The following is a 16,318-nucleotide window of genomic DNA, read 5'->3' on the forward strand; positions in this document are numbered from 1 at the left end:
AAATTACAATAAGGAGATTCTTGTAATGTTCCTATCTTTATGTTAAATCTGATACATTTGGACTCTATGAAATATTAATTACTAGGTAAATAGTATAGCATTATGCTGTTCCATGTGGTAGTAAGTTTGTGGATATTCAGTAAATCTTTTCTCTGTGTTACCAGTGTTACCACATACAACCTTAAGAGTCAAACTGAAAAAAAAAATCATACTATTAAAAATATGATAGTTTATTCACACAAAGTGTTTTATTCATGTATTTTTTTTGGAACTTGTAGGGGATTACTGCAGTTTGAAAATGTAACTTATGGAATTGAACCATTGGAACCTTCAATTGGTTTTGAACATGTGATTTATAAAGTAAAGCATAAGAATGCTGGTATTTCACTATATTCTGAAGAAGATGTTGAGTCAAGAGATTTTTCTTATAAAATACAAAGTATACAGGTAGGTGCTTAATTGAGTAAACCATTTGTGTATTCCTATACAATTTTTAAATGATGAATTTTATCTATTAAATTAATAATGCTGAGTTCTTTTCATAGTAATTATAACCGGTGTCATAATAGTAATCATTGATGTTCTCATTATACTATTATTAATAGTACAATGGCTATTGGGTGTCTTAAGTATTTTATTCATCTAGTTCCCTTAAATTGATTTATGAATATTATCAATCAAGTGTTGATAATTGAATAAAAATAATTATTATAAATAAGTGATTATAGATAATAATAGATAAGTGATAGAAATATGATCAGAATATAATAGCACCAAACTTGTAAGCTTTAAAACTAACAATGCAATTTTTTACAACTTCCAAATGGTGACACGTTTAGTAACATATATTTTCATTGATATAGATCTAGTCTGTAGATTCCTTCTTCCCTCCAAATTAATTGTTAGAATTTTAAAAAGATTACTTAAAGATTTTTGTATGTGTGTATGTGTGTGAGAGAAAGGCAAGAGGAGGGAAGAAGGAGAGGTGGAGGGGGGAAAGGAGAACAAGGGAGAAAAAGCAGATGGAGAGGGTGAGAAAGATGGGAGAAAAAGAGTGGGAAATAAGCAAACAGGGGGGGTTGGGTGAAGGATAATAGAGATAACTTACCTAAGAAAGCTTCAGTGAATCTACCAGTCAATACCAAGTTCACCAGGGAAGCAATTACAGAAGCCAGACCTTCCACCTTCTGCATCCCACAATGACCTTGGGTCCATGCTCCCAGAGGGATAAAGAATGGGAAAGCTATCAGGGGAGGTGATGGGATATGGAGATCTGGTGGTGAGAATTTTGTGGAGTTGGACCCCTCTCTTCCTATAGTTTTCTTAATGACTCCTTTTGTAAATAAAAAAAGCTTCCTTGATGGAGTTAATTTTTTCATATAAAAATATAGAAATGGGGAGTCAGAGACAGAGAGAAAGATATCACAGAACCAAAGCTTCCTCCAGTGCAATGGAGTTCTGGCATTGTAAAGCAGATGCATTGTCCAGGTGAGCTATTTTGCCAGCCCTAAATTCATTACTTTTTAACAGCATTTTTGTTTTCTCAACAGCATTTGTTGAAAAACATATTCTTAGTTCTATTTAAATTTAATACCTCCAGTACCCAATATTTAACCATGAATGTTAAGCAATATTTCTGAACATGTTTTTGTATCTTAGTGGTATACAGATATAGACTAATATAGATGTAGACTAGATATAGATATTTATTCTTACATCAGAAACACACTTTACTTACTACTATGATTTTGAGATTAGTTTTAGAATTAGTAAGAATACATATTCAGTAATATTCTTTTCCTGTGCTGTTAAAGCTGTTCTTGGCATTATGCATTTCTCAGGGAATTTTAAAGTTTATTTTCAGCTTCCTGTAAAAGTCATCTGACAACTGGAAATGTGGCTCAGCAAGTAGAGTGCATGACTCACATGCCTGAGTCCCTGGGTTCAATACAGGATCCCTCATAGACCTGCATATGTTGGTCCTACTTTCTTACTCAGTAAATGAATATATAGAGAAAGATAGGTAGGTAGGTAGGTAGGTAGGTAGGTAGGTAGGTAGGTAGGTAGGTAGGTAGGTAGATAGGTAGATAGGTAGGTAGATAGATAGATAGCAGGGATAATGTAGATCTAATTTCTCGGGAATATCCTCATATCAATGGTCTAAACTCTTCCTATGCAAGTTCACTGAATGGAAATTTTACTTGTTTATGAACTTTTTTTTTTTACCAATTAGCAGAATTATGAGTGAACACAAAAGTGTCACACTGGCACAGCTGTTCCAGGGATTGAATTTTCCACCTTCTGCATGCAAATTCTACTCTCTACTGGTGAACAAACCACCCAGTTACTAAATAGAATTGTTTAGATCTTTTATTCCTTTCTATATTTTTGTGGTATATGTTATTCTTCAATCATCAGTAAGGTGTATCTAATTAAATTTATTTATATGTGTTTCATTATTTTTAAATATTATTCACATTTAACTTTAATTCTATTTCAAATTTACATTTATCCACATCTTTATTTGGAAATTAGATATTTCTGTGTTAATTTTATATTCTATACACTTGTGAAATTCCTTATTTTAAAATTTTTATTATTGGACTCTGATTTTCTGTGTATAGGATTTTGCCAATATGAGTATAGTTTATACTCATCCTTTTCAAATAGAATGTCATTAATTCCTTTTTATTGCCTTATATTGAAGTTTTTGTTTTAATTTTAGAAAAAGAAATTACTTCATCACCATTATATAAAATGCTAACTCTGGATAAAAAATTAAAACTTCCTAGAATTTTTGACTAGCTTTACAGTTTGGTAAAATACTTGCTTCTCATTCTGTTTCTTTGCCTTATAAATATTGTACTTATTTATTTATTCTTAATTCCTTTTTCATTGTTTATATTTTATTTATTAGTTATTAGAGCCAGAGAGCAATTAAGAGAATAAGGTGGAGAGTAAGGAGAGAGAGGGAGAAGGATAGGGAGAGGAAGAGAGTGAGAAAGAGAGAGAGACCTGCAAAACTGCTTCACCACTCATAAAGGCTTCCCCTCTCTGTAGGTGGGAAGCAGAGGCTTGAGCCCATGTTCCTGAACATTGTAACATTTGCAACTCATAGGGGAGGCATAATCAACATATTAAATATATATTGATCCTATATTCAGCATAATGATTGCCTATATTAAACAGTATAAACACATAGACGACATATTTGCCCCAGAAAGCAAGCTTGACATACTGACTCCACATATAAAGAAATATATTTGCTCAATGAGGCATATTACTTAGTAATAAAGCATTATTAATAGAATATCATTGGTTACATAACAAGTTACCAGTGACAATAATAATTTACAAAATTATAAGATAATAAGGGTATAATTTCACACCATTCCCACCACTGGAGTTCTGTATCCCCATTCTCTCCACTGGAAACTATAGTTCTCATGTGGTCAGGGAGGTAGCACAGTGGGTAAGGTGCTGAACTCTCAAGCATGAGGTCCTGATTTCAATTTCTGGCAGCAAATGTACCATAGTGAAATCTGGTTCTTTCTCTTCCTATCTCTCTCAATTAATGAATTAATAAATAAAATATTTTTTAAAAAGAAACTACAATAGTTCCCCTAAAATTGTAGATATGGGTTGACTATCATTTCTATAACTGTCTTAATATATATATATATATATATATATATATATATATCCATTTTTTTCCTATGGTCCTTCCTTCACTTACTTTGTAAGTCATACTTATATCTATTACTATTTATAAATATCCTTCCTTTCTTCCTCTTCTTTCCTTGGTTCCTGATGGATTGAAGTTCAGAGCCATCTGGTCATCTCCCCCTATCATTTCTTCCCCACTGGGAGATAATTCTCATTTTCAAAACTGAAAAATAACATGTATTACTTCAAGAACTGTTAAACCACTAAAACACTGTTGGTTAAATAAAAGTGTAAATCCATTAAGCATTTAATATATTGCTCTTTCTTAATTTAAATGCTAATTTCTATCCCAGTGTAAAGCAATATCTCCTCTTGTTGAAGAACTTTAATAAAAATCTGAAGTTTGTAACCTAAACTTATGTAATATGCATTGCCTATTTTTGGCTGGAAGTGAAAATTATGTTCATTTTTGGGTGGAGATAATAAGAAACCAGTTAGACAACAAGGAGATTTTAGTTTCATTTAAAAAAAGTTTTATGTGTTATATTTATTTATTAGATAAAGACAGGCAGAAATCTAGAGGGTAAGAGAAATACAGAGGGAGAGAGAGAGACACCTGCAAGACTTCACCACTTGCAAAGCTTTCCCCTGCAGAAGGGGACCGGGGGCTCAAACCTAGGTCCTTACTGATTGTAACACATGACCCTTTAGTTTCATTTTTTTTTAAAAATAACAACAAAAGATGACTGCTATGATAATCACTTTCTTAATCTCTACTAAATTCCAGATTTGTTCTTTCCTCTTTGATGCTTTTTTATATGTAAAATGGTTTAAATAAAATGAGGTTTTGTTGAACGTCAAGGGATTAAATATCAATAAAAAATCATTTCAGGCTCTATAATAAGCACTACAAATGTTTCTTCTGTCTCTGAAACTTATTTTTCCTCTGTTTCTATTTTCCATTGTTTGTAGATGATATATTATATTGGTAATAAATATTTTGAGCTCTATACTTTATAAAACTGATTCTGAAACCTGTCATGCAAGTCCTCAGTGACATTTTTTTTCTCAGTTGCCATTTTAAAAAATGAGGACTGCAGATAATCTGTTTTATCAGTTGCAATAACTATAACTTATTTTTGTTTTTCTCTTCTTTCTCCCAAAGTCTAGCTCATATAAATAAGTCAGAGTTCAAACACCAAGAAGTGTTAACATTTGTGTCTGCTTTTATCATGATGGTAAAAGTCATTGCACCCAGAGCCCACATATTAAGAATAACTGTAGTCCATTTTAAATAGGACTGTCCTTTCTATTTCTTTGCCCTTCAGGGGCTTCACACAAGGTTCAATTTCATTCTTCGGATAATATCTTCTTACTATTCAGAGTCTTAGATTAAACTATACTACATTTTAATATATAGTAAGATTATTAAGCTAAGAGAAATATACAGGTTTTTTTTTAATGAGAAGAAAGATTTCTTCAGAGAAGGTAGAATATGAGAATATGGAGAATATACTGTAGAGGAAATAGACTGTAGAGGAAATCTAATTTCTAAGTAAATTGAGTGTGATTTGATAGATAGGTGTGAAATAGGAGCCAAGGTGAACTTTTGATAATACTTTAAGAAGGTCTGCTTTACAATTATTCTACAATTTTTGAAATAAAATTTATAATGTTTTTCAGACATTTAGACCACTCTCTCAATATATAGAAATGCATATTGTAGTTGAAAAAAATTTGGTAAGTATATTCTGACCTTTTTCAGTTTATATCAGTATTGATAAGAGCTTTAAACTACTTAAATGCATTAAAACAAGAAAATAAATTGTGACTTAGAGTGTATCTCTGTTTTGGATTTATCTCTTGGTTCTGCATAGCTAGATACTTTCACTTGGTGATTTCACTGCTCCTGAGTTAAGTTTACCTTCAGATAGATTGATAGATGAATAGACAAACAGGCAGACATAAGGAGGGAGGGAAGGAAGGAAGCATGGATGGATGCATGGATGGACAAACAGACCGAGAGAACGACAGAAACAAAAACAAAAACAGAGTAACCACTTTCTCTGATGTCTTAGTCTACATCATGTGCAGGGATGTGACCCTGAGTTTCCCACATGAAAAAAAACAGTGTCTTTCACTTGCTAAGCCTGTTTTCTGGCCATTTTAATGCATTACTAACAGATTTAGGCATCTAGAAATAAAACATTTATGTGTATTATTTTATATAGCTAAGGTAAAATAATTACTACCCACCAGGTTTTATTCATTAGCCTCCAGGTTTTATTCATCCTTCCCATTTCCCTAATTCTTAATAACCACTGATCTTTTTACTATTTTCATAGTTTTACCTTTAACAAATGTCATGTAACTGAAATAAATAGTATGTAGTCACTTCATTTTATTCATTTATTTTTTTTAGACATTGTATACATTTGCAAAAGATAAAAAAGGAGAGAGCAAATCAGGGCATCACTGTGCTACATACAATGTCAGAAATAGAATTTGGGACCTCTGGGATTCGGTCGGTAGCACACCAGGTTAAGTGCAGATGGTACAAAGCGCAAAGAGTGGTGTAAGGATCACGGTTTGAGCCCCTGGCTCCCCACCTGCAGGGGACTCGCTTCACAAGCTGTGAAGCAGGTCTGCAGATGTCTCTCTTTCTCTTCACCATCCCCTTAGTCTTCCCTTCCTCTCTCTGTTTCTCTCTGCCTTATCCAACAACGACTACATCAATAAAACAAGGGCAACAAAAGGAAAGGAAGAAAGAAAGAAAGAAAGAAAGAAAGAAAGAAAGAAAGAAAGAAAGAAAGAAAGAAAGAAAGGAAGGAAGGAAGGAAGGAAGGAAGGAAGGAAGGAAGGAAGGAAGGAGGAAATAACGGAAGGAAGGCAGAAAAGGAAGGAAAGAAGGGACAGAGAGAAAGAAAGAGAGAAAAGAAAGAAGGAAGGAAGGAAGGAAGGAAGGAAGGAAGGAAGGAAGGAAGGAAGGAAGGAAGGAAGGAAAGAAGGATTTAATTTAGGACCTTAAGTCCAACATTTCATCTACTGGTCTACATTATGAAGATTAATAAATGAGGTAGTACTCTTAAACTATAGAACCCAGAGAGTTCCCTCTTGTTATATGTAAACACAATAAAAACTATGTCCATCTATCAAGAGGATTCTCATGAGACACCAAATCTATTTACTTTGTGATTATAGACTTAGCAGCCTCCAGAACTGTTAGAAATATATGTTTGTTGGTTAAGCACCCAGTCTATGTTGTCTTTATTGGAAACCAAACAGATTAAGATGTGATCTTTCTAGAAACTGCAGTATTTGGGGGGTGGGGAGTGGAGTTGTATATTTTAAAGGTTGACACTATATCAGGCCATTCATGGTATTGCTGGGTCTGCTTTCAGTCTGCAGACTGAAAGACGTGAAAATTCAGGACTTTCTCAAGTTTTATATGTCTTGCCTGGGCCTATGTATGGTTTTCTTAACTGCATAAATTAGCAGAAGGGCAAGAGTAAATGGAGGAGACCACAGCACCAAAGTTTCCTTCAATGTAGTGGGAACCAGGCTCAAACTTGAGTCACTCACGTGGTAAAGCAGTGCAAGATCCAAATGAGCTATTTTGCCAGCCCTGGCTGCTTTGAATATCTCAGTTTCCAGAAGAGTGTCAGCCCCATTCTCCTCAGGGCTGGGTAGTTCTCTGCCTGAAATCTTTTGCTCTACACATCTGCAGATCTGTCATTCCTCTGTCATTTTCTAAAACCATGGATATTACCTGAAATCTGAGTTAGGGAGTTGTGAAACCTTTTTTTCATGAAATCTTATTAGAACATTATAAATAAGACTTTTCTAAGGTTCCTCTTCTTTGAGAGAGGTATCTGGGAATTAGATTGTTGTCTTCTCCAGACTCACCCATGCCAAACTGAAGAAGGACTAGGACAAGGGAGAGAGAAAAAAAAATACCCCAAACCTTGCTTTCTTTTTCAAGTTGATATTCTCATTATTGATTGTACATTTATTGATTCTGGTTGATCTTTGTTTTCTGCTTTAAATTTCATATTATGTGACTGTTCTCACAGAGTTGAAGGATACTTTAAACTTCTTGTTCTTTGTTTTTTTTTTATAAAGACTACTTTAAGAATATTACCAGCTGGGAGTCGGGCAGTAGCACAGCAGGTTAAGTGCAAGTGGCACAAAGCGCAATGACTGGCATCAGGATCCTGGTTCAAGCAGGATCACTCCCACTGGCCATTTTTGCCTCTTTTATTTTCCCTGTATTCTTGATAGGACAGAGAGAAACTGAGAGGGATTGGAAGAAAAGAGGGTGAGAGACAGGAGACACATGCAGTGTCTCAGATAACACTTGTGAATCTCCCTCCCCCACCACAACTCCCCTGCCTGCAGATGTATAGAGCTAGGGCTCAAACCCAGATCTTCAAGCATGGTAATGTAGATATTTTACCCTAGTGCAGCACCACCTGACCCCCAAATACAAATATTTCTATAGTATTTAACAATGTTTAACTACTCATAAACTTTCAATTTAACTGTTTCTTATGTCATATTGAATATTTAAAAGAACAGCTATCATTAAATTATGTATATTTAGATCTAAAACAACTTACTTTTCAGTATGAACAGATGGGCTCTGATGTAGCTATTGTGACACAAAAAGTTTTCCAGCTGATTGGATTAACCAATGCTGTAAGTAATCGCTTTTTAGCACACGTATATTTAGTTATATTTTCTGTGATTTATTATGATACTGCCTGGAGGAGGGTGAACAATGGGTGAGCTCATTCATAGGTAGAACTTAAGAAACAAGGATACTTTGATGCAAGGCACCAAACTGTATTCTACGTGTGAGTGAGATCATTCAGTAGTTGTCTTTCATCTCTTTACTCACCTTACTAAAGATAGTCATCATCCATGGAAATCCCTGAGTGCCCTCCATGGTACCCCCAATGTGGTGATGGGGTTCAAACCCAGGGTCATGCACCAGTGAAGACTGGGCACACTACTGGATGAGCTATCTCTTGGCCCCTCAATTTTTATCTTGATCCAACTTTATTTTTCAGTTTATAAATATTGAGTTTGATGTGGTCCTTTTTATAAGCTAAATGTAACTGACTGTATACATTTAAAAAGCTCAAGGAATTCAGATGTAGATATGAGTCCCCTTTATTTCTGTCAGTATTGGTGTGTGAAGCGCAGTGAGAATCTCAGACTCAGAAATGCAGTAGAATTCTTTCAATGCTCTGTGTATCTGGCTAATTCTTAGCTCTTTCTATTTGGACTGAAAGAGGAAACTCTATTACCATCTTGCTGACACTTAGCAATACTATTTTTTTATTGATGGAATTAATTTAGATAAACTTCACTTCAGCTTGCTTAGGTATAAGCATATCATATTGTTTATTAATTATTAGTAACTTACAAATTGTTATCAATGAGTAATATATCCACTGTTGATCAACTTGCATAATTACTAACATTTTGTGAAATCCAAAAATCCAGATTTACAATTCAATTGTGTCATAAATCTCAATGCTACATATTTTATATTCACAGTTAAATTATCACATATATTTAAATAATTATGTTTGACCATATTTTTATTCATCTACTATTTTAGATTTTTACTTCATTCAATATTACAGTAATTCTGTCTTCATTGGAACTTTGGACTGATGAAAATAAAATTCCAGTAACTGGGGATGCTAATGAGTTACTACACAGATTTTTAAGATGGAAAAAATCCTATCTTGTTTTACGACCCCATGATGTGGCTTTTTTGCTTGTGTAAGCTTATTTTGTCATAACTATAGATTATAGAAAGAAATATCCCAATATGGCTTATTTTCTGACCATTCCCAGGAATAGTCAAAATATCTAGTAACATTTTCTTTTCTTATGTAAGAAGACCTTCCACCTTCTCCACCCCATAATGACCCTGGGTCCATACTCCAAGTGGGTTAAAGAAGAGGAAAGCTATCAGGGGAGGGGATGGGATATAGAGTTCTGGTGGTGGGAACTGTGTGGAGTTCTACCTCTCTTATCTTATCGTTTTGTCAATGTTTACTTTTTATAAATAAAAAGTAAAAAAAAAAAAAACTAAGAAAACATATGACAATATTCTGGTCAATCTACTTATTTTGGAAAAAAAACAATACTATTTTAATAGTGCATGTTTACAACAGAATTGTTGATAAATTATTATATTTATGGTTTGTAATAAAAACTAACTCAAGTTTGCATTATGCTTTGTAGTATATAGCATATCATAAAATATCCTTATTTTATGATTATATCTGTATTTTATAAACATAGTAGCTCAGCTTCTTTATATGTTTTATTTCCATGAACAAAAACAAACGAGGAGGCATGTGGTTGTGCACCTAGTTAAGTGCACCTATTACCATGCACTAGGGCCCAACTTCAAGCCTGTGATCCCCACCTTTAGTGGGAAAGCTGGCAAACGCTAGAAGAAGAAGTGGGAAAGCTTCATGAACGATGAAGCAATGCTGGAAGTGTCTCTCTACCTCTCCTTCCTCTCAATTTTTGCCTGTTCTATCAAAGGAACTACAGTAAAATAAAATAAAAACCGATCTTATTAATGGAATTAAAGCACTTTTTCATAAGTTAGTATCTCTAAAATTCACATTTAAGAGGCCAGATAATGGCACACCTGGCTGAGCACACATGTTATAATGTGCAAGTACCTGAGTTCAAGCCCCTGACCCCCACCTGCATGGGGAAAGCTTCATGAGTGGTGAAGTAGGGCTGCAGGTGTCTCTTTGTCTCCCTCCCTCTCTATCTCCCCTGTTCTCTCAATTTGGGACTATCTCTATCCAATAAGCAAATAAAAATAATTTTAAAAAAATTTAAAAATTCACATTTGATTCAGTTAAAATATGACTTTAGGGGCTGAGTGGTGGCACATCTAGTTGAGAGTACACATTGCCATGCACAAGGACTCAGGTTCAAACCCCATCCCCCACCTCTGGTGCGGAAGCTTCATGAGAAGTGAATCAGTGCTGGAGATGTCTATCACTCGATAATTTTTAACTCAGTAACTTTGTATGGCCTATGCATGATGGTGTAAGTATCCAAATCAAAATGGTCCTTGGCAGAAAAAAATTTCCCTACCCCAGCTATAAATCAAGATTTTCTGAATAACGTGATATTGAAGCTGAAAAATTCATTTTCTTTCAGAAAAATATGTCAAATTTTTCATGCTTCTGGTAAACTAATTCTACCTGACTAAAGGAAGATTTCACTTCATAATGTGAATTGTCCCTCTTATCAATTGCCTTATTCTACTTTACAATTTTAATATATTTTTTACATAAAAAATTTAAGATCTTTCAACTTTTAAGAAACTACACAATCTTCAGAATCGTCTGCAAATATTTATTAGCTTGCACTTTTGTTTTAAAGTCCATTTTATTGCTCACAAAAATACTGGGCACATAATTTCCTTTTTTTATTCTGTTAAATAGAGATATTCCTGAATTTAGTATATGAATCTTTAAAAAAATTAAATATGCTTACATTTACACATATAAGTGATTTTAATCACTTTTTTAAACTTAAGTTACAGAGAAAAACCGGAATATGTTGGTGCAATCTTTCAAGGAAAGATGTGTGATGAACAGTATAGCGGAGGTGTTGCTCTGGTATGGTCTGGCTTAATTTCACTAAGATGTATTGGTGGAACACTATCTGGATATATTTATAGCTGAATATTTTCTTACCTTATTATTTCAAGTTATCTTAAGTAAGAGTAATAATTTTAGGAATCTTTGTCCTTGCTATTTACAGAAATGTTGAACTCTAAGTTTTCCTCATGAAACCTGAGGAAGTTTGCAGTTTTCCTATGGCTAGTTAACAATATCATTTTAAGAATAGGTGATCTAATTTAGTTAAATAAATGCTCATGACTTTATTATATACCTGAGTTTTAATCTTTGATCTTAATTTCAAACTTAGACTTTTCATGTTTTTCTGTTCTGTTCTTTTCTCTTCTTCCTCCTCCTACTCCCTCAACCCGCCGCCCCCTTGTTGTTTGGTCTTCATGAGTGTATAGTGGCTCCACCATTTTCCCAGTAGCCTTTTCTTTCTTTTTTTTTTTTCTTTCCAATTTTCTTGATAGAGGGTGAGGAGAGAAACACCTGTAGCACTGCTTCACCACTTGTGAAACTTCCCCCCTATAGCTGGGGGCTAAACCTGGGTTCTCCAGGATAGAAATGTGTGTCTCCTACCAAGTACACTACCACCTTGTTTCAGATTTTGTACATTTCCTTTATCATCTAACACAAACATGAACTAGATTGATGCTTTGAACTTATCAATTACCTAAAAAAAAAAAACTGTTTGGCTATGCACAGTTTGGTGAAAAAATCGCTATCAGATGAACTAATTGGCTTTAATGATTATAATAGAGAACATGACCTATCCAATCATCATTATATATATATATATATATATATATATATTTCCTTTTGTTGCCTTTATTGTTTTATTGTTGTAGCTATTATTGATGTCATTATTGTTGGCTAGGACAGAGAGAAAGGAAGAGAAGAGGGGAAGACAGAGATGAGGAGAGAAAGTCAGACACCTGCAGACCTGCTTCACCACCTGTGAAGGAACTCCCTTGCAGGTGGGGATCCAGGGGCTTCTCTGTGTATATATCTCTCTCTCCATATCTCTCAAAATAAAAAGCGGGGAAGCAATTAGCCAGACCTTCCACCCTCTGCAACCCACAACGACTATGGATCCATACTCCCAGAGAGATAGAGAATGGGAAGGTTATCAGGGGAGGGGATGGGATATGGAGATTAGGTTGTGGGAATTGTGTGGAACTGTACCCTCTTATTCTATGGTTTTGTAAATGTGTCCTTTCTTAAATAAAAAAAAAGTATTCAAGTATAGACACAGATTTTATCTTCAAATTTTATAAGAAGCATTTTGGAAATTTATTTAATATAGGGCAAGTGATTTACTTTTAGAATCTGGAATTTGGTTTATTTACCCAGCTCTAAGCAATAACGAACACTCTTAAGACAGTCACATAAAGCAAGGCTTAACTGATTAAAAAAAAAACAGTAGACTATATGCAAAGAAGAAGAAATGTTGTTGTTATTGATGTCATCATTGTTGGATAGGACAGAGAGAAATGGAGAGAGGAGGGGAAGAGAGAGTGGGAGAGAAAGATAGACACGTGCAGACCTGCTTCAGCACCTGTGAAGTGACTCCCCTCAAGTGTGGAGCTGGGGGCTCGAACCTGGATGCATACACCAGTCCTTGTGCTTCACACCAGGTGCGCTTAACCCACTGTGCTACCACGTGGCTCCACTTTCACTTTTTTTATATTGATAAATGAAACATATAAAATGTTAGGCCATCCTAAATTGTATTTCTTTTCATAAGCAGAATAGATACCTCTTTAATTTCCCATGTGAATATTTTTGATAACTGCATTATTTTCCAGGAACGTGACTTATTTCCTAAAATGTACGTGCATGTATGTTCTTTTCCTCAGCACCCCAAGACCATAAGTCTGGAATCACTTGCTGTTATTATGGCTCAGTTACTGAGTCTTAGTATGGGAATCTCTTATGATGATGTTGATAAATGCCAGTGCTCGGGAACTGTTTGCATAATGAACCCAGATGCAATGTAAGCTACTTTCCTATTACAGTTTGTATCAGAAAAGTTTAGTGTACTTAGTTAAGACAGTTTAAGCTGTGAAAATAACTAGTCATGGCTAAATATAGAGCAAATATGTATGATCATGCCTATGCTGCCCATCTGTTTCACAGTGAACTGTAATCAAGTCTTATTTTTTTCTCGTATGTGATCCAACCTACACTTGTCACTGTTTATTTGTAGGATTTTGCAATAATGATATTTAATTTAATAGAAATTGGTAGTTTCTTACCTTAATAAGCCAAATACAGTCTTGTGATCACTATATTCGAATGGTTTCTTAGTATTGCCAAGTCCAGGTGGTTCTTCTGCATTCTCTCAGGCTATGTACGAATTTTTGGCATGTTTTAGTTGTCAGATGCTGATTTCAGAAATTTTGATATTTAATGTTACTATGGCTCAGTTACTGAGTCTTAGTATGGGAATATCTTTTGATGATGTTGATAAATGCCCGTGTTCAGGAACTGGAAAAAGCCTTTGCCAGTGATCTATTCATGCTTCTACAATCTTGTGAATTTGGTTACTATTTTTGTTAAAGCCAATCGCATGATATTATAGAATTGCTACAAAATAGGGGATGTAGTCAGTCACTAGAGCACTCCTCTCTTTTCGTCCTCTTTCTATTTTCCCTCTTCCTCCTCCTCTTCCTCTTCTTTCTCTTTTTTTTTTTTTTCTCTTGCTCCACCTTTTCTTTGTCCTTCTCTTTATCCTAGTGGAAAATGCTTAGATATATATTCTTAGGTTCACACAGGGAAACACCACCACCACCACCACCCCAGAACTTTTGTGGCCGTTTGCATGACTATTAAGCCCTGTGAGCCCCAGTGAAAGACAGCTGGATCATTTTAGGTCCAAGTGTCCAAGTCATCACTCGGTACAATTGACCACACTAGGAATCCTTTTATAGTTGCTCCAGGCCTGGTGAACCAACAGGAGTCCTGCCAAGTACCTTCTAGCATGATAAACATCCCAGGGACGACTTTGTGGCTGCTGCAGGCCCAGCATCTCTTTGTGTATCTCAGCCCCACCATCTCTGGTCAACCATTCATCACTGTGCAATTTCACAAATGATGACACAGACAGAATGGAGAGGCAAAGGAAATCCATTCTGCCAACAAATCAGACAAGATCCCCGAAAAACATCTATATAACAGACAATTTTTTTAGGTAGACCCTGAAAAACTAATCCACGTATGCCATTTAAGTGAGAAAACTCATAGAGCAAAACCCCAATACATTTCCCATTTTTCTCCTGATTCAGAGTCTTCGGAGTTTCACATTATTCTACTGATAAAAATTCAACCGTTTCTGCTAGTTTCTCAAACTTTGTGGAGTAAATGTACTTATTACTTATTGGTTGTACTCATCTTGTATTTCTGTGGAGTCAGCTATAATTTCTGCCCTTTCATGTTTAACTCATTCATTAAGCTATTTCATTCTTTCTCTTTTTCTTTTCTTTTCTTTTCTCTTGTCTTCTTTTCTTTTCCTTTCTTTCTTTCTTTCTTCCTTTCTTTCTTTCTTTTTACCACCAGGCTTAATGCTGAGACTCTGTACCTGCACAACTGTTCCTGGCAGCCATTTTTATTACATATTTATATTTTATTTTATTGGACAGAGACTAAGATAATTTGAGAGAAGGAGGAAGAGAAGGAGAAGAGAGATACCTGCATCATTTCTGCATTACTCATGAAGCTTCTGACTTGTAGGTGGGGACCTAGGGTTAGGAACAAGGTTCTTACACATTGTAATGGGTGCATTCAGCCAGGCCCTTTCATTTATTTTTTTCATTTTTATTTTTTTTTAGTGATTCTAATAGTAGTCATTTTTTTTAACCTTTAGTTTCATGAACATTTTATATTTTTTACTCAACTTTAATTTTTTCTTATCCATCTAATGTTAACTTTGGTTTTGGTCTTTCTACAACTATTTTATTAGGATATAAAGTTAGAATGGTTATTTGAGACATTTCTTATTTTCTAGTAAAAACCTATATTGTGGGACTGAGTTTTTTTAATTATCTTTAAGTTGGAATATTAAAACAACGGGAACTTTGCAGGGCAGTAGGGAGGTGTCTACTTAGGACTTGGCAGATATCTAGAGAAACCCTTACGACTACACTGAGTATGTGGAGACACTCACTATGAGAATTCAGTAAATCCTCAGAAACTTACACTCAGAATTCATTATTATGGAAATGGGGGTCATTATGAAAACCTCTCAGCAAGGTAGCAATCACTTGCCAAGATGGATCCTAATGTTGGCTCTTACCCCAATTTATAACAGATAGCCTCCCACTTCTTGTCCCAACTATAAAACTTCAAAGGATTATGGGGACAGGAGCTTAGTACACGTTATTTTTATTTTCCCCCTAAGGTAAAGGCCACAGAACTTTTTCCCCACTATGACCTATTATCCTAATGGGGATTCCCCTGTTGGTAGGAATTTTTCTTTGTCCCCTCTTTCACCACCATGAGAATTTCCCGCATCTACGTCTCAGCAGTCTGTCCCAGTATTTGGTGTGGACCCACAGGGATCCCCAGAAGAGGCAACCACAGGTTTTTCCCTACTTACCAACAGTAAAGCTGTCCTTCATATTACATTTAGTATAATATTTAGTATTCCTTTCTCATTTAGTGAAAATATTTTCAACTTAATGATTCATTCTTTGCCTAGTGAACTATTTTAGGGGTAAGAAAAATTTTATTTTCAAATGCTTTTTACTATTGGTTATTATTTTTTAAACATTTCTTGTGGTCTAAATATATACTCTTTAGATGCTCATATTTCTGTTTGTTGGGGGTTACTTAATACTAATATTTCATTTAATTTTCTTTTGTTTTTCATACTTTGCTGATTTGAATATTCATGCTTCACAGTAAAAGCATGAATGTAGGTTGAGGTGTTGTTTTTGCTTGTTTGTTTGTTTTTGCCTCCATGGTTATTGCTG

At 34.8% G+C, this 16,318-nt stretch overlaps 1 protein-coding gene across 3 annotated transcripts in view; it reads left to right on the plus strand.

Annotated features, from left to right (window-relative positions):
- ADAM2 (ADAM metallopeptidase domain 2) overlaps positions 1-16,318 on the plus strand; it is a 68,701-nt gene that overhangs the window by 20,662 nt on the left and 31,721 nt on the right. For all 3 annotated transcript variants that reach the window (XM_060182117.1, XM_060182124.1, XM_060182133.1), the window contains 6 exons: positions 279-447; positions 5,350-5,406; positions 8,293-8,364; positions 9,296-9,462; positions 11,258-11,339; positions 13,205-13,341. In XM_060182117.1, the coding sequence (XP_060038100.1) occupies positions 279-447; positions 5,350-5,406; positions 8,293-8,364; positions 9,296-9,462; positions 11,258-11,339; positions 13,205-13,341 (684 nt within the window). The remainder of the gene's footprint in view (positions 1-278; positions 448-5,349; positions 5,407-8,292; positions 8,365-9,295; positions 9,463-11,257; positions 11,340-13,204; positions 13,342-16,318) is intronic.

This window comes from Erinaceus europaeus, chromosome 2, assembly GCF_950295315.1.
Source record: "Erinaceus europaeus chromosome 2, mEriEur2.1, whole genome shotgun sequence".
Lineage (NCBI taxonomy): Eukaryota > Metazoa > Chordata > Mammalia > Eulipotyphla > Erinaceidae > Erinaceus > Erinaceus europaeus.